Source organism: Saimiri boliviensis, chromosome 13, assembly GCF_048565385.1.
Source record: "Saimiri boliviensis isolate mSaiBol1 chromosome 13, mSaiBol1.pri, whole genome shotgun sequence".
Classification (NCBI taxonomy): domain Eukaryota; kingdom Metazoa; phylum Chordata; class Mammalia; order Primates; family Cebidae; genus Saimiri; species Saimiri boliviensis.
This window is the reverse complement of record NC_133461.1, coordinates 107811373-107833452: the sequence shown is the minus strand read 5'-3', so window position 1 is coordinate 107833452 and position 22080 is coordinate 107811373. Positions and strand designations below refer to the sequence as shown.

Sequence of the window (22080 nt, the reverse complement as noted above, 5' to 3'; positions counted from 1 at the left end):
TCAACTCGGTGGCCGAGCCGCCTTATGATGCTCCGAGGAGGCAAGAGAAGTCTGCAGGAGCCGCTGACCCCGAAAATGGCAACATCAACCCAGATCCGCATCCCACAAAAAGCAGCCACCCTCCCTCTCGCAGGGGCGGCGGGGGCGGCGGGGGCGGCAGTGGCCTTCCCAGGCTCCCCGAGAAGGGGGCCTATGCCTGCCTGAGCTGCAGCAATGCGCAGACGACGCCTGAGGCCAAAATCCGGAAACAGGCTGCAAAGAAAGTGGCCCCGCTGATGGCCAAGGCCATTCGCGACTACAAGAGAACATTCTTCCCACGATAAACTCAAGACTCCTCTTACACATGGAATCCAAGGGGAGGAGGACCAATGCCAAGTCAATGCGGGTTAAGGAACGAAACTTCCAACAGACACCACAAACTTTGGCTGGGTGCAAAGTTACGCTTCTGAATTCTGCAGGTATCCACCGCTGGCCCTGGGATTTGGCCTCCCATACCCAGCCACTGCCTCCCTGCTGGGAGGACACCTCCGAATTCAGAGGATGTGAACACTTTCAGATCCATTCCACTTTGGTGGTTAACTCATCACTTTTTAAATCATGTAAGAGTTAAAATCATCAACGAGGTACAAGATGTAGAATTCCCTATTTTCTGGGTTTAAATCATGAACTAGATCATTCCTTTTTAGACACAAACTCACGAGGCCTTAGTTAACACTGACAAATCTCACTATAGAAACGGTTTTTTGTTGTTTTGTTGTTTTGTTTTGTTTTGTTTTTTGAGACGGAGTTTCACTCCTGTTACCCAGGCTGGAGTGCAATGGCACGATCTCGGCTCACCGCAACCTCCGCTTCCTGGGTTCAGGCAATTCTCCTGCCTCAGCCTCCTGAGTAGCTCGGGTTACAGGCACGTGCCACTAGGCCCAGCTACTGTTTTTTTTTTTGTTTGTTTGTTTGTTTTTTGTATTTTTAGCAGAGACGGGGTTTTACCATGTGGACCAGGATGGTCTCGATCTCTTGACCTCGTGATCCACCCGCCTCGACCTCCCAAAGTGCTGGGATTACAGGCTTGAGCCACCGCGCCCGGCCCCGTTGTTTTGTTTTTAAGCAAAATCTGGGCATGAAACTATAATTGTGAGCCATCCTCCTACGGGAGGCTGAGAAGGATGGGTGGCTTGAGCCCAGGAGGTGGAGGCAAGCCTGTGCCAAACCCCATCTAAAGAAAAGGAATCTAAATTAGCCAGGTGTACTTGCACGGCCCCTGGGGCCCCCGCTTCCTGGAGGGCTGAGGTGGCAGGATGGCCTGAGCCCGGGAGGCAGAGGTTGCAGTGACCCTTGATCATTCCGCTGCACTCCAGCCTGGGCGACAGAAACAGAGCATGTCTCAGAGGAAACATCTGTTTCTTTCAAAAATGGAACTGTGGGCGGGGCCGAGGGGCTAACGCCTGTAATCCTAGCACTTTAGGAGGCCGAGGTGGGTGGATCACCTGAGGTCAGGAGTTCAAGCCACGGCTACCAAGAGGCGGCAGCCCTGCAGGCAAAGCCACAAGGCACCTGTCAAGAGCAGAGGTCATGGCCACCGTTTTGGGGGATGGGACGCTAGAGGGAGTCTGCGCGTCGACCTTCTGGAAGGCCAAACCATGATCCCATCAGCTCTCCTTCCTAGTAAGGGAAGCATTGTGAGAAAGTTGGCCAAAGCTTGAGCGGAGAAACATTCCTCAGCACAACGTTCTTCTCCACTCCACGGCGCCAACGTTCCCGTGCCTGCCTTTCCTCAAATAAGGGCAGTCGGGCCAGAGTTTCCATGGGAAATCACGAGCGTCCACTTGTCAGTTCTCATTTGGCGCCTGCTGACTTATTTCTGTCTCCTAGTCTTAGAAAATCTGTAACGGGCACCACCCAGGTTTCTTCCCTTCATAAGGAAAAAGAGAGGTCACGGAGGTAGCTACATGGCCAGGACCCGGGGACTTTAGGAATGGACTAGAGGGCAGGGCAAAGACATCGCTTCCAAAAGCGTCTGGAACTCCATGGAGCCGACGTTGAGGAGTCAAATCGACCTTTTCTCCTTTTCTCTTTTAATCCCACTTTCCTCCGAATGCTGGGAATTCCCCCCCCAACCCCCCTTCCCGCACAACGTCCGTTCCAGGTCACGAGTTGCTATCCCGTGTTGGTTCTTCTTTCTCGGATTTCTGTGGCGCTGTGTTGTTATTGTCTATTTTCCTCCCAAGAAGTTTCAGTCTGTGTTTTATGGAATCCACAGATGCGGAACCCGCGAACATGGAGGGCCAACGATGGAACCCAAGAAGGATGTGTTGAGGCTCATCCCCCCTCGAGGGCGCAGCAGTCCACCTGGCGTGGACCCTCCCGATTGGCTGCATTGTACTGACACGGAATGAATTCCTACGGGGGCTGGGCAGCCCAGCAGCCAAGGGGGTCAGGGTCTGAGCCGTGGGCGGGCCTAGGGCTGCCTATATAAGGCCGAGCCCTGGCAGCTGCGCTTCATTCCCTGTTGGACAGCTCACCGCAGAGGTCGCTCCAGGCTGTGGCTCCACATCCCGAGGACCAGAAGCGGATCTGCTCAGCTGTCTGCAAGGACCGGACCGGCGTTCTAGAGCCGGTGGCCCCCTCGCGCCCCGCTATCCCCCCTTTCCCCGCCCCGCTCCCCAGGCCGCGCGGAGGATTCGGCCGCTCCGAGTTCGCTGACTCCACACCGCGAGGCCTGTGGTGTGCGAGGAGCAGCGCCACAGAACCAGTGGCCCGCTGCTCCGAGGGCCGAGCTCGCTCCAGGCTGTGACTCAACATCCCGAGGCCTGCCTGGCGACCGGGCAGCCAGGGAGGACCGGCGCCCCTAGACTTCACCTCCCGCTGCCCAAGGACATATCTGCGACCGGCCGACCAGGGACAGCGACGCCTGCCCAGATCTGGTGAGATGGCGGCAGGCTCGACTACGCTGCACGCAGTGGAGAAGCTGCAGGTGCGTCTGGCAACTAAGACGGACCCGAAGAAGCTAGGGAAATATCTGCAGAAACTCTCCGCCTTGCCCGTGACGGCAGACATCCTGGCGGAGACTCGAATCCGAAAGACCGTGAAGGGCCTGCGGAAGCACCAGCACGTGGGCCCCATTGCCAGAGACTTAGCGGCCCGGTGGAAGAAGCTGCTTCTCGTGGACCCAAACTCCAGGCCCGGGCCCGACCCACAGGACCGGGAGGAGAGCTCTTCCCGAGAGCGCTTCGGGGAGGCCCTTCGGGACCAAGAAAAGGCCTGGGGCTTCCCGGAAAACGGGACGGCCCCCAGGAGTCGATCTCACAGCCCTGAGCACAGACGGACAGCACGCACAGCACCTACGGGGCTCCGGAGACCTGAGCGAAGCTCCCCCAGCCGCCAGGACGGAGCCCAGAGAAAGCGCCCCAGAAATGCCTCCGCGGATTCCCGCCCCAATCGGGCCCCTCAGTCAGGGCGCCCCGGACCTCTCCCGGTGAGCGAGGGCCTGGAGCCCGGGCAGCAAACCGGAAGAGGCCACGCTGACACCGCTCAGGGCCTGCCCCCGCTCGCTGGAGGCTGCCAGGGCCAACCCCAGGACGAAGCGGTCGGGGGCCGCAGAAAGAAGCGCAAATCCTCCCGCCGGGAAGAACGCCCTGTGGGTGCCCAGGGCCGTGGGCAGTCTCCCCCCGCTTCCCTCATGGAGACATCCTCCGGGGCCTGCACCAGAGGGGAATCCCCAAGGCCGTCCCCCCGGGAAAGCCCCAGGGACACACCGCCCTCTGCTAGCGCCGGGACACAGAAGGAAGGAGGGCGCGCCAGCGGCAGCGGCCAGCGTCTCCCCGCCTGGGCGGTGGCTCCAGACCGCCACCCGGAGAGGCCTAGGCACAGACACTCGCACAAGAAGAGGCCAGGTCTAGACGGCCCGGACCCACGAAAGGGGACACACGGCCTCTCCCCCGGGGTCAAACAGCAGCTTTCCGGCGAACCCGGGACTCGAGAGGGGAAGCCACGCACTGCTCACTTGGACGCAGTAGCCGCGGGCTCCCTCTCTGACGCGGAGGAGGGAGAGGGGGCTGAGGAATGCCAGCAGCCCGCTCTGTCCTTTGAACAATACCTCACCTACGACCAGCCGCAGAAGAAGGGGAAAAAGACCGCGAAATCTTCCGGCACCGCTCGTGGAGATCAACGACGGAGAGCAAGCCGTTCCAAGGGCACCGCTGAGTCCCGGGCTTCGCCTCCGAAATTGCCTCCTGTCAAGGAAAGCCACTCCCCGAGGCCACAGGCGGCCGGTGCCGATTCCTCCGGGCGGAAAACCGTGCTCAGCCACGGCTTCTCAGAGCTGTGGGACCTCTCAGAGCCCTGGATGCAGGCCAACTACGATCTGCTCTCCGCCTATGAGTCCGTGACCGCCCAGACACAGACAGAACCGGCACTCTCCGCACCGACGTTCCCGGAGGAAACCGGTTCCCCGGGACGCAGAAAGAACGCCAAGATGCAGGTGTACTCCGGCTCCAGGCCTGCCCGCCAGCCCCGGTGGCTGACCTTGCGCCAGCAGTGCGTCCGGGCGCTTAGAGACAACCCCGACGTCCTGGGCCGAGCGGGACGCGTCCCCTCTTGGGTTTTTGAACTCGTCCTGGAGGGCTGTACGCCTGACCAGCTGTATCGCAGAGAGAAAAACAATCACGCGCTCATTGGAGAGACAGACGGATTATGGAGGATTCACTGCCTCCGGGACTTCAAGGGAGAAAACCCGCAGGAGCACGAGTCTTGGCGGGAGCTGTACCTGCGTCTTCGGCACGCCCGAGAGCAGCGGCTGCGTGTAGTGACGACCAAGATCCGGGCTGCACGTGACAACGAGCCCAACGGCCGACAGACGAAGATGATCTCTTTCAACTCGGTGGCCGAGCCGCCTAACGGTGCTCCGAGGAGGCAAGAGAAGTCTGCAGGAGCTGCCGACCCCGAAAATGGCAACATCAACCCAGATCCGCGTCCCACGGAAAGCAGCCACCCGCCCTCTAGGGAGGGCGGCGGGGCAGGCAGCGGCCTTCCCAGGCGCCCCGAGAAGCGGGCCTACGCCTGCCTGAGCTGGAGCAGCGCGCGGGCGACGCCCGAGGCCAAAATCCGGAAACAGGCTGCAAAGAAAGTGGCCCCGCTGATGGCCAAGGCCATTCGAGACTACAAGAGAGCAATCTTACGACGATAATCTCAAGACTCCTCTTACAGATGGAATCGAAGGGGAGGAGGACCAATGCCAAGTCCATGCGGCTTAAGGAACGCAGCTCCCAACGGACACCAGAACCTTTGGCTGGTTGCAAAGCTGCGCTTCTGAATTCTGCCGGTGTCCACGGCTGGCCCTGGGATTTGGCCTCCCTCCCATACCCAGCCGCTGCCTCCCTGCTGGGAGGACACCTCAGAATTCAGAAGATGTGAACGCTTTCAGATCGATTCCGCTTTGGTGGTGAACTGATCGCTCTCTAAATCATGCCCTAGTTAAAATCATCGACGAGGTAGAATTCCCTATATTTTGGTTTTTAAATCATCAGCTAGATAATTACTCTTTAGACACAAACTCACCAGGCATTAGTTAACACTGACAAATCCCACGACATAAATGGTTTTTTGTTGTTGCTGTCGTTTTGATTTTTAGCAAAACCTGGGCATGAAACTCTAATTGTGAGCCATCCTCCTACGGGAGGCTGAGAAGGGTGGGTGGCTTGAGCCCAGGAGGTGGAGACAAGCCTGGGCGGAACCCCACCTATAGAAGAGGAATCTAAATTAACCAGGTGTGCTGGCACGGCCCCTGGGGCCCCAGCTTCTTGGAGGGCTGAGGTGGCAGGATGGCCTGAGCCCGGGAGGCACAGGTTCCAGTGACCCTTGATCGTTCTACTGCACTCCAGCCTGGGCGACAGAAACAGAGCATGTCTCAGAGGAAACCGCTGTTTCTTTGAAAAATGGAACTGTGGACTGGGCGCAAGGGCTCACGCCTGTAACCCTAGCACTTTGGGAGGCCGAGGTGGGTGGATCACCTGAGGTCAGGAGTCCAAGACCAGCCTAGCCATCACGGTGAAACTCCATCTTGAAAAAAAGTCTTGAAAATTAACAACGATATTCAGGACTTGAACTCAGATCTGGAACAAGTAAATGTAATTAACATTTATAGAACTCTGCACTTTAAATATACAAAATATACACTCTTATCAGTACCACATCATATCAACTTAGAAGTTTAAAAGAAATCTTGGTTGGCTCCTTGTTTGCTATTCTCTTCCCTCATTTTCTTTCATGTCTCCATTATTAAGGACAATTATAGGCATACCCATATTTAGACTGCATTCTAGCCCGGGCAATAAAGCAATACCCCCATCCTCTCTCCTTCTTCCTCTTTCTCTTTCTTCCTCTTCTTTATTCTTTAAAAAAAAATAAATAAATAAAAAATAAAAATAAAAATAAAAATAAAAATCGGGAAACAACAGATGCTGGAGATGATGTGGAGAAATAGGAACACTTTTACACTGTTGGTGGGAATGTAAATTAATTCAACCATTGTGGAAGACAGTGTGGCAATTCCTCAAGGACCTAAAAATAGAAATCCCTTTTGACCCAGCAATCCCATTACTGGGTATATATCCAAAGGATTATAAATCATTCTACTATAAGGACACGTGCACACGAATGTTCATTGCAGCACTGTTTACAATAGCAAAGACTTGGAACCAACCCAAAAAAAAAAAAGAAAAAAAGTCAACAAGAAGAAGAAGAAGAAAAGGAACTGCGGGATTTCATCAAACAGTGGCGATAACCGCGACCTTTGTTAGGTCAGACTACTTTCACTAAGCACCAAAGAGAATCGTTTCCAATCTTTTCACCCAGAACCCCTATGGAAGAATGGCAGAAACTTCATCACTTTATCTAATTGGCCTCTGAATCAAGAAATCTAAAGCCACCAATCAGAGTTTCTAATTACCATGAGATGACCAGGGTAACATCCTTCGTTTCAGATCACATGAGCTTCGGGCAGCTTTTCTGAACCTTTAGTTTTTAACTGAGGGCATGGGTTGGCATCATACGGACGGGTAATTGCAGGTCCCTGTGTCAGATACCTCCCGACCCTCCCCCACACACACCCTTGAGTAAATCTGATTTCCTTGATGAGATTTCCTGATGCCTACAGTTAGTGAGAAGCCAAGAGACAGACAGAAAGGCCTATCCCACAAAGCAGAACCAAGCAAGGACAGTAAAAGAGATCAAACTCCTATGCCCCTGGGGGGGGTGGGGGGCAGTAGAACAGGTGGTGGGAAGCTTCTGGAATCAGGCATCAGAGCAGATGCCAGTGCAAGAGGGAAGGGGCCTTCAAGGCTGAAGAACACGAAGGAAGCCAGGACAGGCAGCCGCAGGGGTGCTGCTCCGTGAGGATGACGTCTTTTTTCTGGGGAAAGAAAGATGTGATGCAAGCAGGGACTGTATACAATTCAGGGGAGACTCCCTGAACCTCCCCCCCTACCCCGCCCACCCAGCAAGGGACACACAAGGCCAGTCTCTATTTCTTCACGGCAATACAAGAGCGGGTCTGTGGTGTCCCGCAAAACTTATGAGAGAGCCAAATCTCCTCCTCGTGGCACAAGAGCCACACGTTCTTCCTGGAGGTGGAGTAGCCACTGATCACCCTGCAGCTTCTCCCCGCTCCCACCGAGACATTCCAGTCCCCTGGACTCAAATCCGCTGGCAACAGCCTTCCTTTGTGGAAAAGGTTTCCCCTCCCAAAACACAAAACAAACAGGATACAAGCAAACACAACTCAAAACATGAAGAGCTAGCTCAAGCCCCTCACAGCTCACCTATGCGCCCACTGTCATGCTACTGACAATGGGGTCTGCCCCCACTGAACTCATTCATGACTGCAGAACCTGACTGACAAGCTTTAGCGGGTCACGGCTCCCACCGAGACACGCCCTCTCGAAGAAAGAACTAGATAACAAACCCCCACACAATAGATAAACCTAACCCAAATAGAATTCAGCACCCACCTGTGGATCCTACTGTCACATTACCACACTGACAAGAAACAGTTCAATCCTCTGCTGACCTGTCTACAGAATAATCCTCATTCGGAGCGCTCCGCAAGCACTGCCAGTGTTGCACCGGGATCCCCTTGCTGAGGTAGCTCGACGTCAGGAAACAGAGCAGATGTACCTGGTTTTCCTACATATCACGGAGAGTTAATTCTCAGAAAAGGCTTACCACCGGAATCCTCGTCCCCTGATTCTCGGGCTATTAGGATTTTCTTTCTTCAGAAATACACACACACGCACAGACACAGACACAGATGCACACACACACACACACACACACACACACACAGATGCATACACACACACAGAGAAAGAGACCAAACGTCACAGGAGCGTTAGAAAATGAGGCGAAATCACCATCCAGAGGAGAAACAATAGCCAGCACCGTAGACACTTCCAGTGGTACTGCTGTCCTTATTCTGACTAAAAGATGAGAGTGGAACTCGGCTGCAGGGACCGTTGTTGCAGCAACGGTCAGACGAAGATGATCTTTTTCAACTCGGTGGCCGAGCCGCCTTATGATGCTCCGAGGAGGCAAGAGAAGTCTGCAGGAGCCGCTGACCCCGAAAATGGCAACATCAACCCAGATCCGCATCCCACAAAAAGCAGCCACCCTCCCTCTCGCAGGGGCGGCGGGGGCGGCGGGGGCGGCAGTGGCCTTCCCAGGCTCCCCGAGAAGGGGGCCTATGCCTGCCTGAGCTGCAGCAATGCGCAGACGACGCCTGAGGCCAAAATCCGGAAACAGGCTGCAAAGAAAGTGGCCCCGCTGATGGCCAAGGCCATTCGCGACTACAAGAGAACATTCTTCCCACGATAAACTCAAGACTCCTCTTACACATGGAATCGAAGGGGAGGAGGACCAATGCCAAGTCAATGCGGGTTAAGGAACGAAACTTCCAACAGACACCACAAACTTTGGCTGGGTGCAAAGTTACGCTTCTGAATTCTGCAGGTGTCCACTGCTGGCCCTGGGATTTGGCCTCCCATACCTAGCCACTGCCTCCCTGCTGGGAGGACACCTCCGAATTCAGAGGATGTGAACACTTTCAGATCCATTCCACTTTGGTGGTTAACTCATCACTTTTTAAATCATGTAAGAGTTAAAATCATCAACGAGGTACAAGATGTAGAATTCCCTATTTTCTGGTTTTTAAATCATGAACTAGATCATTCCTTTTTAGACACAAACTCACGAGGCATTAGTTAACACTGACAAATCTCACTATATAAATGGTTTTTTGTTGGTTTGTTGTTGTTTTGTTTTGTTTTGTTTTTTGAGACGGAGTTTCACTCCTGTTACCCAGGCTGGAGTGCAATGGCACGATCTCGGCTCACCGCAACCTCTGCCTCCTGGGTTCAGGCAATTCTCCTGCCTCAGCCTCCCGAGTAGCTCGGGTTACAGGCACACGCCACCATGCCCAGCTAATTTTTTGTATTTTTAGTAGAGACGGGGTTTCACCATGTTGACTACGATGGTCTCGATCTCTTGACCTCATGATCCACCCGCCTGGGCCTCCCAAAGTGCTGGGATTACAGGCTTGAGCGACCGCGCCCGGCTATGATTAACATTTAAATTAGTGGACTTTGAGTACAAAGTAGATTGCCCTCCACAATGTGGGTGGGCCTCATCCAATCATTTGGAGGCCTAACCAAACCAAATGACTGCCCCCCCCCAAACAAGAAGGAATTCTCCAGCAGATTCTAACTGCACCGTCCGCTCTTTTGGGTCTCCAGCTCCCAGCCCACCCTGCAGAAACGGGCTTGCCAGCTCACTTCAACAGCAGCAGAAATTGGTTCTAGACACACCCCTATAACTGTGTGAGCCAATTCCTAATAAGAAATACCTCTATAGATACAGATGATTAGATACAGATAATAGATGGGATATAGATATCAACGATATGGATAGAGATATTGAGAGATTTTATATATATAATGATATACAGGTAAATATAGCTATTAGATGTAGATGATATAGCTATGTTATACAGATATAGATACAGATAGACATAAAGATACAGACATACCTCCCCTAGGCTGGGGAGAACCCTGATTAGAACAGGCTGCCACACATGCTTTCTGGACTCCCTTGCTTTGTGTCCTTGGCAACGCCTGCACACCCCCATCTGAGCTCGTCATTCGACTCACATCTTTGCACAGACTGTCTGCTTTTTGGCTACCTCGTCTTCTGACCTACATTGGTCCCTGTCTGTGTTTGCCCTGGTGGCTACCCCATCGCACATATCTGACCTCCGCTGTGCACAATTTTCTACTCTAATACTTCGTCTCATATAAAATAGGGTGAACCAATAAGGTACATCAGAGAGATTATATTTCTAGGGCCCAACTCACATGCTGCTGTATATCATGTCCCTGTGGTGTTCAGACTTTCTATCTGCCATCAAATGAGAGTCTCATATCTGTTTCTTATTTGGATCCAAACACACTGTGGTAGTGGCTCGCAAGCGGATGGCTTCCTCAGCACAGAATCTGACTGCCCTTTCGCAGCATCCTGTATAATGCAATGCAGAAATGCAGCACATCCCAGAAAAGATGATCCGAAAAGACGGTCTGAAGATGAGGTCTCAGAGGGAAAGGACCGCTGTAATAATGACTTTAGATGCTTTTACACGGAATTGCAATGCTTCAAGGATTTTCCAATGCTGACATTTTCATCTTCATAACACAGAAGACTTTTCTGCTTTTGCTTTGTTTTGTTTGCACTTTGGTGCAATAGAAACAATTGTATAAATTTTCATTAGAATGAATAGGGTGTCAGGGTTATGCGCTTTAATTGTACGAAAAATTATGCATTGAGGCCAGGCATGGTGGCTCACGCTGCGATCCCAGCACTTCGGGAGGTTGAGGCAGGCAGATCACAAGGTCAGGAGATCAAGACCATCCTGGCTAACACAGTGAAACCCTGTCTCTACTGAAAATACAAAAAATTAGCTGGACATTGTGGCACACACCTGTAGTCCCAGCTACTTGGGAGGCTGAAACAGGAGGCTTGAACCCAGAAAGTGGAGGTTGCAGTGAACTGAGATTTCATCAGTGCACTCCAGCCTGGGTGACAGAGTGAGACTCCATCACCCCCACCAAAGAAACCATATATATATGTATATATACATATATATATGTGTGTGTATATATGTATGTATATATACATATATATGTATATATGTATGTATATATACATATATATGTATATATGTATGTATATATACATATATATACATATATATATATATATATATATATATATATATATGCACTGATTACAGGAGGTGTAAAATGCAAGCATAGGCCAGGTGAGGTGGCTCATGCCTATAATACCAGCACTTCAAGAGGCAGGCAGATCACTTGAGGTCAGGAGTTCGAGATCAGCCTGGGCAATATGGCGAAATCCTGTGTCTACTGAAAATACAAAACTTAGCCAGGCATGCTGGTGGACTCCTAGCTACTCAGGAGCCTGAGGCAGGAGAATTGCTCAAACCCAGGAGGCAGAGTTTGCAGTGAGCAGAGATCATACCATTGTACTTCAGCCTAGACAACAGAGCAAGACTCTGTCTCAATAATAAAAATAGTAATGATAATAAGTGAAGTTTTTGAGACTAGAAGTTTGAAACCAGCCTGGGCAACATAGTTAGACCCCATCTCTAACATACATATATATATATATATATATATATATATATATATATATATATATACACACACACGCACACACACACACATATATACACACACACAGACATATATATAATAAATGATGAGACATTCACAAAAGCAATGATTTTTCTAGGGCTTACATTTAGGGGAAACACAGGGTTTCAATAAAACATTTTATTTTAAAAGTAATATGTGTGATTTTTTGCTCAGTTAGCAAATACTTACTATCTTCTATATGTAACCAAAAATAAATGTACTTTCCTAAGTCTGGATGAACGTACATTATACATAAAACCTAGTCTTAAATAATGTAATTAGACAATCCTCATTATCATCTTAATCAACACCAGGTTACTTTGGCAAAAAAGGGAGGGGGAGGATTTTTTGAAAGAATACTTGACTAACATTCTGATCCTGTCAAGTCGTTGCCTTTCAAGTAATCAAGCATATATATAAATCGTAATATCATATTCAAATGTACATCCTAACTTGGTCTCAATGGAAAATTTCATCAGAGCCATATATATACTAATCTATGCTACTTAGCTGAATTAAAGCAAAAAGAAACACTTCCCAGAATCTCACTATCTGCTATGGATCTAAAATTGTAGTGGTACATACTACACAAATACTATTCCTCAAGCCATAAAGTCAATAGATCCAGAGGAGCCCATAGGTTTCCTATAATAAACTATGGATTCAATTAGATAGCTCAGGTATAAGATAAAGGACAATAAAGATTCATGACCTGAGAGAAGAGTTTTACCTGCAGATTCTGAAGGGCAGGTTTTCACCTAACTAAATATCAAGGAGAGCGGGGCACTCTGCATGCCTCCTCCTCCTCTGCGTCTTTCTCCACCTTACCACTGTTGGAATAAGATTATGTGTCAGAAGCAACCATCCATTCCATGTGAATTCTTTTCCCTCCAGCACAGTGAAAAAAAAAAAAAAACTGACATGGAAACCCAGATATAACAGGGCTGGGATCACCCGAGAAGGTTCAGTGTCTGAGCGTGTAGCTGGGTCCCAGTGGACAGCATTATCTATGACTTAGCTAAACCAGCTTATAGCTCCACTCAGGCTGAGGCAAGAAGCTTCCAAGGTGCTCCCCGCCCCTCTCCATGGGCCCGGGACACCTTTTCCAGATTCTCCTCCAGCACGGCTTCCTTACTGCTCAGCATTTTTTCTCTGATGTTCTAATTCACTGCCCGCTCACTTGACATTCCTTACTGACTGTGCTTGCAAGCGTGGCATCTTGATCAGATGTCAACTTCAGCACCCTCTGTTTTGTGCCTGGTGATGGGCCAGACTTTCCGACTTAAAGGCCCTTCCTAAGTTCCAGAAACTCCATATTGCCTGTGAGGAATAATGGATAGCCAGGAGCAGGCGATGAATGATATATCTATTTAATACTGAAGCTCCATGTCCCAGGCCAGTATGATTAAACTGGGTTCCCATGGAGTACTGGGGTTACATTTAGGTGTTTTAGGGCACTGAAAAAAAGTCCCTTGACCTCTATCTCACACCCTGTGTTACTCTTCAGAGTAACACAGCCAGTAGGATGTGTTTCTGCATGGAAAGAGGTTGTTATAAGGAATGGGCTCATGCAGTTATGGAGGCTGGTAAGTAAATAATCTGCACTTTGGGCTGCAGGCTGGACACCCAGGAGATTCCAGGGTGCAGATGAAGCCGAAGGCAGCCTGCTGGAGAATTCACTCTTGCTCAGGGAGGCTAGACTTTTGGTTCTGTCCAGGCCTTCAGCTGATTGCATGAGGCCCACCCACATTTTAGAGGGCCATCTACTGTACTCAGAGTCCACTGATTTAAATGTTCAACTCATCCCAAAACTTCCTCCAATTTGACACATAAAACTAATCATCACACACCATAATACTGCAGATCTAAAATGAAAGACCAATAAAGCAGGTTTTTTGTTTGTTTTTGTTTTTGTTTTTGTTTTTGAGATGGAGACTTGCTCTCTTGCCCATGCTGGAGTGAAGTGGCACAATTTCAGCTCATTGCAACCTCTGCCTCCAAGATTCAAGCAATTATCTTGCCTCAGTCTCCTGAGTAGCTGGGATTATGGGCACCCACCTCCACACCAGGCTACTTTTTGTAATTTTAGTAGAGACAGGGTTTCACCATGTTGGTCAGGCTGGTCTCTAGCTCCTGACCTCAGGCGATCCACCAGCCTTGGCCTCCCAAAGTGCTGGGATTACAGGCATGAGCCACTGGGCCTGGCCAACATTTTTTAAAAAATAGACTCTTTCCTTGCCTGGGAGGTAGAGAAACATATTAAACAAAACACACACCAAAAAAAGGTGCAATGCAGAAAGAAAAAATTGAAAAACTTTACTATGCTACTGTACATGAAAATTAAGAATTTCTGTCGTTCAAAAAACACCATTAGGAGAGTGAGAAGGCAAGCTACTAGATGGGATAATTCATTTTCCAATAAATATATCCAATAAAGTATTCACATCTAAGACATTTTTTAAATATCTGTGAATCTGTGAGGAAAAAAAATAGCCCAATAGAAAAAGTGGGCAAATTACTTGAACAGGCATATCACAAAAGTGGTTACATCATTGGCTAATAAATACCATCATGTGCCCTTACTGCCCACTACCAGAGGGGTTAAAATGAAGAAGTCGGAAAATTTCAAGTCTGAAGAGCAAAGAAAACTCTTACACAGGGGTGAGAGTGTAAATTTACACAACTGGTTTTGGAAAAATGTTGTTATGTGCAAGCAAAGTAGCACCTGTGACATGGAAATTCAACTTTTCCATATAAATTCAACAGCTAGGCAGACACATCTGTATCAAAAGATTTGTATAAGAATGTTGATAGTAGCAGTTTCATGTTTACTGAAAAACTAGAAATAACCCAAATGCCCAACAGCAGAATGGAGAAATAGAAGGTAGTATATTTCAAAGAGAATAAAATGACCTACAGCCACAGGCAGCACATGAATGAATCTCACAACCGCAAAGATGAGTGAAAGAAGCCAACACAAAAAAGGAGCTTCTGCACGCTTACGTTTATAAATAAGTTCAAAAGCAGGGAAAAATTTATTCACGATATTAAAAGTTAAGAGTAAGGCTACCCTCGAGGGAGATGGATATTGACAACAGAGGCTCAGGGAGGCTCCTGGGGTTCTGGAAGTGTTCTTTTTCCTGATACAATCACCGGTGTCATGGGTATAATTTTTTTAATAAAACACACAATAAACTCTATCTTTGTGATTTGTGCATTTTTCTCAAATTTTTTTTTTGTGAAATAATCCATTCAAGTATTATTACAGAATACAGAACAATAAATGATACGTTACTAGGGGGAAAAAAGACAACAGAAAGTCTTCCTAAATTGAAGTTAGTTTACTACTATTGCTTCCTTAAACCCACAGAGCCTGTCATTCTGTCATAGAACAGCTACAATGCGAAGCAAAATTGAATTAATTTGCATGTGAACAGTAGGCAAGGTTGGTGAGGCATCCTGTGTTGATGCTGCTGATGGATGCTGACAGGTGAGTTAAAGTTCTTCTTAGTAACTCTATTTTACTGTTTTATTTATTTTAAGAAGGCAACAATAAAAAATAATAAAACATCATTAATAATTCAGAAATACATTTTTCTGGGGATAAGAAAGTCTTCAATGGACTTAATTTTTAAATGACATTCACAAATCACCTAATCGTTTTATTCCAACTGATGCCAAGCATGAAAATGCCTTCTACTGATTTCAGTGAGTCTAATTCATCCTAGATAAAATGGAGATCAGGTGAGACACTAAAATGTCAGAGGAAGGATAAGAGAATCTCAGAGCCCTTATAGGAAACTCTGGAAACTTAGACCTTAGGAAAAATCAGACATTAATAGAGATGAAAAAAATCAAATTCAGAGACCTACCACATTTTTAAAAAACTGCAATATAATGCATTTGATTGTATTTTTATGATAAAATATGCATAACATAAAATGTTCGATGTTACCCATATTTGAGTGTACAGTTCAGTAACATTAGGTACACCAACATTGTACAGCTATCTTCACCATTCATTTCCAGAACTTTTTTTTTTTTTTTTTTTTTTTAGAAATCGGGTCTTGCTCTGTTGCTCTGGCTAGAATACAATGGCACAATCATGGCTCACTACAGCCTCTACCTCCTGGGCTCCAAAAATCCTCACACCTCAGCCACCTGAGCAGCTGAAACTACAGATGCATGCCAGTGTGTCTGGCTATTTTTTTATTTTTTGTAGAGACAGGGTCTTGCTACATTGCCCAGCCTGGTCTTGAACTTCTGGGCTCAAACGATCCTCCCATCTCGACCTCCCAAAGTGCTGGGATTACAAGACATGAACTTCTGTGCCCAGCCTCCAGAATGTTTTTCATTTCGCAAAACTTAAATTCTATACCCATTAAACACTCACATTCCCCCCGCCCCCATCTTCCTCCAGCCCCTGGCAACCATCATTTCCCTTTCTCTCTAGGAATGTGACTACTCTAGGTACCCTATAAGTGGAATCACAAAGAAGTTATCTTTTTGACTGGCTTATTTTCCATGCTCTCAAGCCTTATCCTTGTTGCAGCACATGTCAGCATCTCATGTCTTTTTAAGGCAGAATGATGTTCCGTTGCGTGCACGGGGTACATTCTGTTTATGGTTTCATCAGCCTAGGAACACATGGGTTGTTTCTACCTTTTAGCCATTGGGACACATCTTTCATTTGAGGTTTTTTGTGATCAAATAAAGATGGCTGCACATTCTTTATCACTCCTCCCATCAAGAGGTAGGATTGGGCAGGAGCGGTGGCTCCTATCTATAATCCTGGGCTAGGAGCGATGGCTCATGCCTATAATACCAGCATTTTGGGAAGCCAAGGTGAGTGGATCACTTGAGGCCAGGAGTTCAAGACTAGCCTGGCCAACATGGCACAACCCTGCCTCTACTGAAAAGAAAAAAACAAAGAAAGAAATATTAGCCAGGCTTGGTGGTGGGTGCCTGTGATCCCAGCTACTCAGGAGGCTGAGGCAGGAGAATTGCTTGAATCCAGGAGACAGATTGCAGTGAGCTGAGATCATGCCACTGCACTCAAGCCTAGGCAACAGGACAAGACTCTGTCTCAAAAATAAATAAATAAATAAATAAGGTAGGAGTTATGTTCTCTGCCCTGAAATCCAGGTAAGCTTTATAACTATTTGGCCAGTATAGTAGAGCAGAAGTAAAGTGGGCTAGTGTCTATGCGCAGGCTTAAAACTCCAACAGCCTCCTTCCTTCTCTCTCAAGACCAAGACACTGGAGAGATCACAGATGGGTGTCCCACCCTCTGTGCCAGCTGAGTCCTGCATTGCAGCCCTCCCAGGCAAGATGCCAGACATAGTGAAGAAAGCCACCTGGGACTCACTAAACCAGCCAGCCCTTCCACCAGATGTAGAAGAAAACTCAGTCACTGTCACCAGTAGCTGAAGAGTCACCAAGCTGACCCATGCTCAAATTTCTGGCCCACAGAATCCTCAGATATTTTAAGCTGGTAAGTGTTGGGGTAGTTTGTAATACAATAATAGATAACCAGAACTACCTTATATCTGAAACTTAAGAAAATCCCAGAAGACTTGCAGTGAAATCTCCCACGAAATTAAGGATATCAGATCTTTAAATACCTGGAGTTCATGGCAGTACAAACCACCACAGGGCCAGACTGTGAAATATCTAGTTATTCCCAGGAAGGTGTGGAGGAGCTGCCAGACCTCAAGAAACATTCTGAAATGTTGGCCCTGTGATCCTGAATTCACTCACTCACTTAATTAAGTTGTATGAAAGGTATGTTTTAGGCTAAGAACTGTGCTAGGCACCCAGGTGACGTCCCCATCACTGACCTTCCAGTTCTTACTAATACCTTAACCTCAGCTATTTTCTCTGCCACTTCACCCTCCTCCATCCCCCAGCTCATTTCAGAATCAACAGATACACTGGGCCAGGCATGGTGGCTCATGCCTGTAATCCCAGCACTTTGTGAGGCCAAGGCAGATCATGAGGTCAGGAGTTCAAGACCACCCTGGCCAAAATAGCAAAATCCCATCTCTACTAAAATTACAAAAAATTAGCCAGGTGTGGTAGCACGCACTTGTAATCCCAGCTATTGAGGAGGCTGAGGCAGGAGAATTGCTTGAACCCGGGAGGTGGAGGTTGCAGTGAGCCAAGATAGCACCACTACACTCCAGCCTGGGTGATGGAGGGAGACTTCATAAAAAAAAAAAAAAAAAAAAAAAAAAAAAAAAAAAAAAAAAAAAAAAAGATACACTGACAGATACAGTGATTTACTGAAGGCCCGGGGGACATTTTGTGAGCTCCCATAATATATGAGTGTAGCTCTAAAATCACCTCTCCCAGGAAAGATCCACTTGGCAAGCAAGAAGAGAGAGAGATAAAGAGGGAAGGAAGGAAAGAAGGGAGGGAGGGAGGGAGGGAGAGGAAGTGAAGAGAAGGAAGGAAAGGAGAAGGTAGAGAAGAGGAAGGAAGGAGATCCAGCCAGGTACTGTTTAATACTAGCACTTTCTAGTATATTCTAATTAATTTTGTTTCGTTCATTTTGATTGTACGGTCTACTAGAAGTTTTCCAGTGTGCATTTTAGAATTCATGAGAGAGACAGACACTCACTGTTAACTTCTTAGTCTAAGACAACACAGTGAATTCAAAGGGAAACCTGAGCGGAATACAAATAGCTCTTAGGGAAAAAATTTCTGACTCCGTACAAGATATAGCAAATCAATTTTTTTCTAATAGGGTTTTAACTGCTTCCCAGGTGTGGTGTGATCAGTTTCCCACATTTAGATTTGTTTTATTTCAGAAGGAAGGCCAGTGAAGTCTTGCTCTAAAGGAGCTCACTCACCTGACAGTGCAGAATGAGTTCGTTCTGAAGTCAGGAGGCAATTTTTACATCTCGTGTTTTTTTTTGTTTTTTTTTTTTTTTCCTGGGGCTGTCATTTTACCATGGGCAGTAATGCCCGCTGTGTATAGACTCAGCATTTCTTGTTGCAGGGCCCCCAGGTGGAAGCTGTCATGTGTGAGCAGACTCGTCCTCATGGAAAAGAGTATCTAGAAGTAGCCTTGGTGACATTAGCAAGTAGGGAGCTGCCGGAGTAACCCCCTGAGCACTGACACGCCTCCAGGTCTGCAGCCTACTCCTCTTCCCATCGCACCTGCAGAGTTCTGACACAGGGTTCTCTCTTATTTCCCTTATTTACAAGGAATTGGTATAGAAGCCCTGTTATAAACTTAGTTCATTCTAGTCCGTTCCATCTATCATTAACAGTGGCTTCATGTATTTGGAAAATAATATAACTAGAACCTCTTTGATGCAAGTATCACAAATTTTAAACAAACAAAATGTTGCTAGGTACTTGTATTAGCCAGGATTCTCCAGGGGCACAGAACCCACAGAATACATACAGATATATGAACGGAGATTTATTATTAGAGATTGACGCACACGATAATGGAAACTGAGAAGTCCCACAGCCTTCCGTCTGCCAGGCAGAGAACCAGAAAGTCAGGTGGTGGAGTTCCAGTCCAAGTTCAAAGACTGGAGAACCAGGAGAGCCAAGAGTGTAAGTCCCAGCCTGAGTAAAAAGGCTCAGGAGCCAGCAGCTCTGATACCCAAGGGCAAGTGAAGACAGATGTCCCAGCTCCAGCAAAGAGAGCAAACTCACCCTTCCATCTTTTTATTCTGTCCCAGTCTTCAGCAGATTGCGTAACGCCCACGACATTGGTGAAGGCACATCCACATTAGTCTACAGATGCACATGCTAACCTCACTCAGAAGCACCAGTGCAGACACACCCCGAAATCATGGTTTACCACCCGCCTCAGCATCTCTTAGCCCAATCAAGTTGGCACGTAAAATTAACTATCACAGCACTCCCACACCTGGCAGGACCCGTACAACCATAGCAGTGAACTCTGGAGAACCAGCAAAGAATACAGCTGAGGAGCAAGGTGTTGGCGGGAACTGGAACATCAATGACAGTGAACACTAATCAGTGCTTTGGGAATTGTGCTGCTGCACCAATCCCACCACATCAGACCCCCTTGGAAACATCAATGACAGTGGAACATCATTGTTCACTGGAACATCAATGACAGTGAACACTGATCAGTGCTTTCGGAATTGTGCTGCTGCACCAAACCCACCACATCAGACCCCCTTGGAAAGGGACACAAGCCCATACATAGTAAGTTAGCCCCCACGGCCTTTGAATATGGGTTTAGCCTACTGACTCAGGAGCCACATCTTAATCAAATTGCTTCCCCTACTGACTCACATGATAACCCCTAGCTCCATCTGTATGGAGTCCCATCTCCCTTTCACATGCCCTCGCTCCACCAGTGGATTCCAACACCCTTCCCAACAGAATCTCCCCAAGCTGTGATTGGCATATCTTTTTTTTTTTTTTTTTTTTTGGAGTCATGCTGTTGCCCAGGCTGGAGTGCAGTGGCACGATGTGAGCTCACTGCAACCTCTGCCTCCTGGGTTCAAGCGATTCTCATGCCTCAGCCTCTGGAGTAGCTGGGATTACTGGCGACCATCACCTCAACGGGCTAATTTTTGGATTTTTAATAGAGTTGAGGTTTCACCATGTCAGCCAGGCTGGTCTCGAACTTCTGGCCTCAAGTGATCTGCCCGCCTTGCCCTCCCAAAGTGCTGGGATTACAGGCATGAGCCACTGCGCCCAGCCAGTAACCAGTCTTCTTATCCTTAGAACTTCAAGTTTAGGAACCTGGCCAGAGACTCTTAAAAAACGTATTTATTACCAAGACAATGATTGTCAATGATCATTTTCCTCTGCTGAATAGGTTAATTGCTCACGAGCTTATTTTTGGTTAGATATACCAATTATGGCTGGGTGTGGTAGCTCATGCCTGTAATCCTGGCACTTTGGGAGGCCAAGGCAGATGGATCACCTGAAGTCAGGAGTTTGAGATGACCCTGGTCAACATGGTGAAAACCCATCCTACTAAAAATACAAAAATTAACCACGCGTGGTGGCAAGTGCCTATAATCCCAGCTACTCAGGAGGCTGAGGCAGGAGAATTGCTTGAACCTGAGAGGTGGAGGTTGCAGTGATCTGAGATACCACCACTGCACTCCAGCCTGGGCAACAAGAGCAAAACCCCGTCTCAAAAAAACAAAGCAAGCTGCATGGTTTTAATATCATAATGATGCCATTGGAATTTATAGAGGGAAAACAGGGGAAGTGGAGCCTGGGTTTCAAAAAAAATTACCATAAAATCCTCCTTAATTAGGTGTGATAAGAATTATTTGTTCATTTAAGAGTGTTCCACCTTAAGAAATGACTGTCAGGTTGTGGCAGAGAAAGGGGAGAAGTCTGGGGGGGAAAGAAGCCTGAAATGCAAATCTCTTCCTTTTCACCTGCATATTTTGCTTAACCTCTGTTTGAAAGGAACGTTTTCTGATTACTAATAAACCTCTATGGTTCCAGGTTCAGATACAGCTCCCTTGACACGCCAATTCTGTAAGTAGGATGCATCTTTTTTCCTTGCCCCTGACTTATAAATGTCTGGGTTTTTTTGTATAAACTCTCCCTCCCATTTCATCCCACATTTTAAGTAACAACTTGCCTTTATAGAAATATAAAGACCTCGAAAGTGCTTCTGATAAAAATTTCGCTACAATAAAACATGAAGAGTATTGATGATCTGCTTTTCATGATTTGTGATAAGCACCTCTTATTTCCTATTCTAAAGGAATTTTGACTGAAAAGAGGTAGCCTATGAGCCTCCTTGCTTTCTTTTTATTATTTTATTTATTTATTTTTGAGACAGAGTCTTGCTCTGTTGCCTAGGCTGGAGTTCAGTGGCGCTATCTCAGCTCACTGCAGCCTCCACCTCCCAGGTTCAAGCAATTCTCCTGCCTCAGCCTCTCAAGTAGCTGGGATTACAGACATGCGCCACCATGCCCAGCGAATTTTTTTGTATTTGTAGTAGAGACGGGATTTTACCATATCGCTCAGGCTGGTCTCGAACACCTGATCTTGTGATGCACCCACCTCAGCCTCCCAACATGCTGAGATTACAGGTATGAGCCAACACCACAGCTGACCCTCCTGCATTTCTTACTCCACTGGAAGGAAAAACTATTATAGGTCCCTCCAAACTCCTAGTGCAAGAGGAAAGGAGAGTAGGAAGAATCACAGATTGCAAGCGGTAGAAAGAACAGAAAGCACAAAAAAAAAGAAAATGAGTCTAAAGCTAAAGCCATCTACGTCTACCAACAACCTCTGTACCTTTTCATTTTCAGTGAGGACTTACTGGGCATCTTTAATGTTCAGATGCGTGTAA

At 47.6% G+C, this 22080-nt stretch overlaps 1 protein-coding gene across 1 annotated transcript; it reads left to right on the top strand.

Annotated features, from left to right (window-relative positions):
* Positions 1 to 2926: 2926 nt before the first annotated feature.
* On the top strand, positions 2927 to 5182 carry LOC120360605 (elongin-A3-like). Its single transcript, XM_039461079.2, has 2 exons — positions 2927 to 3634; positions 4202 to 5182. Exons 1-2 carry the CDS (start codon positions 2927 to 2929, stop codon positions 5180 to 5182), a joined length of 1689 nt encoding a protein of 562 aa, XP_039317013.2.
* The last annotated feature ends 16898 nt before the right edge of the window (positions 5183 to 22080 follow it).

Bases quoted from the DNA above. Each gene is read 5' to 3' on its own strand.
- LOC120360605 (XM_039461079.2), top strand. From the start codon at position 2,927: ATGGCGGCAGGCTCGACTACGCTGCACGCAGTGGAGAAGCTGCAGGTG. The intron at 3,635-4,201 runs GTGGGTGCCCAG...GGCACCGCTGAG, and splicing joins CCCGCCGGGAAGAACGCCCT to TCCCGGGCTTCGCCTCCGAA.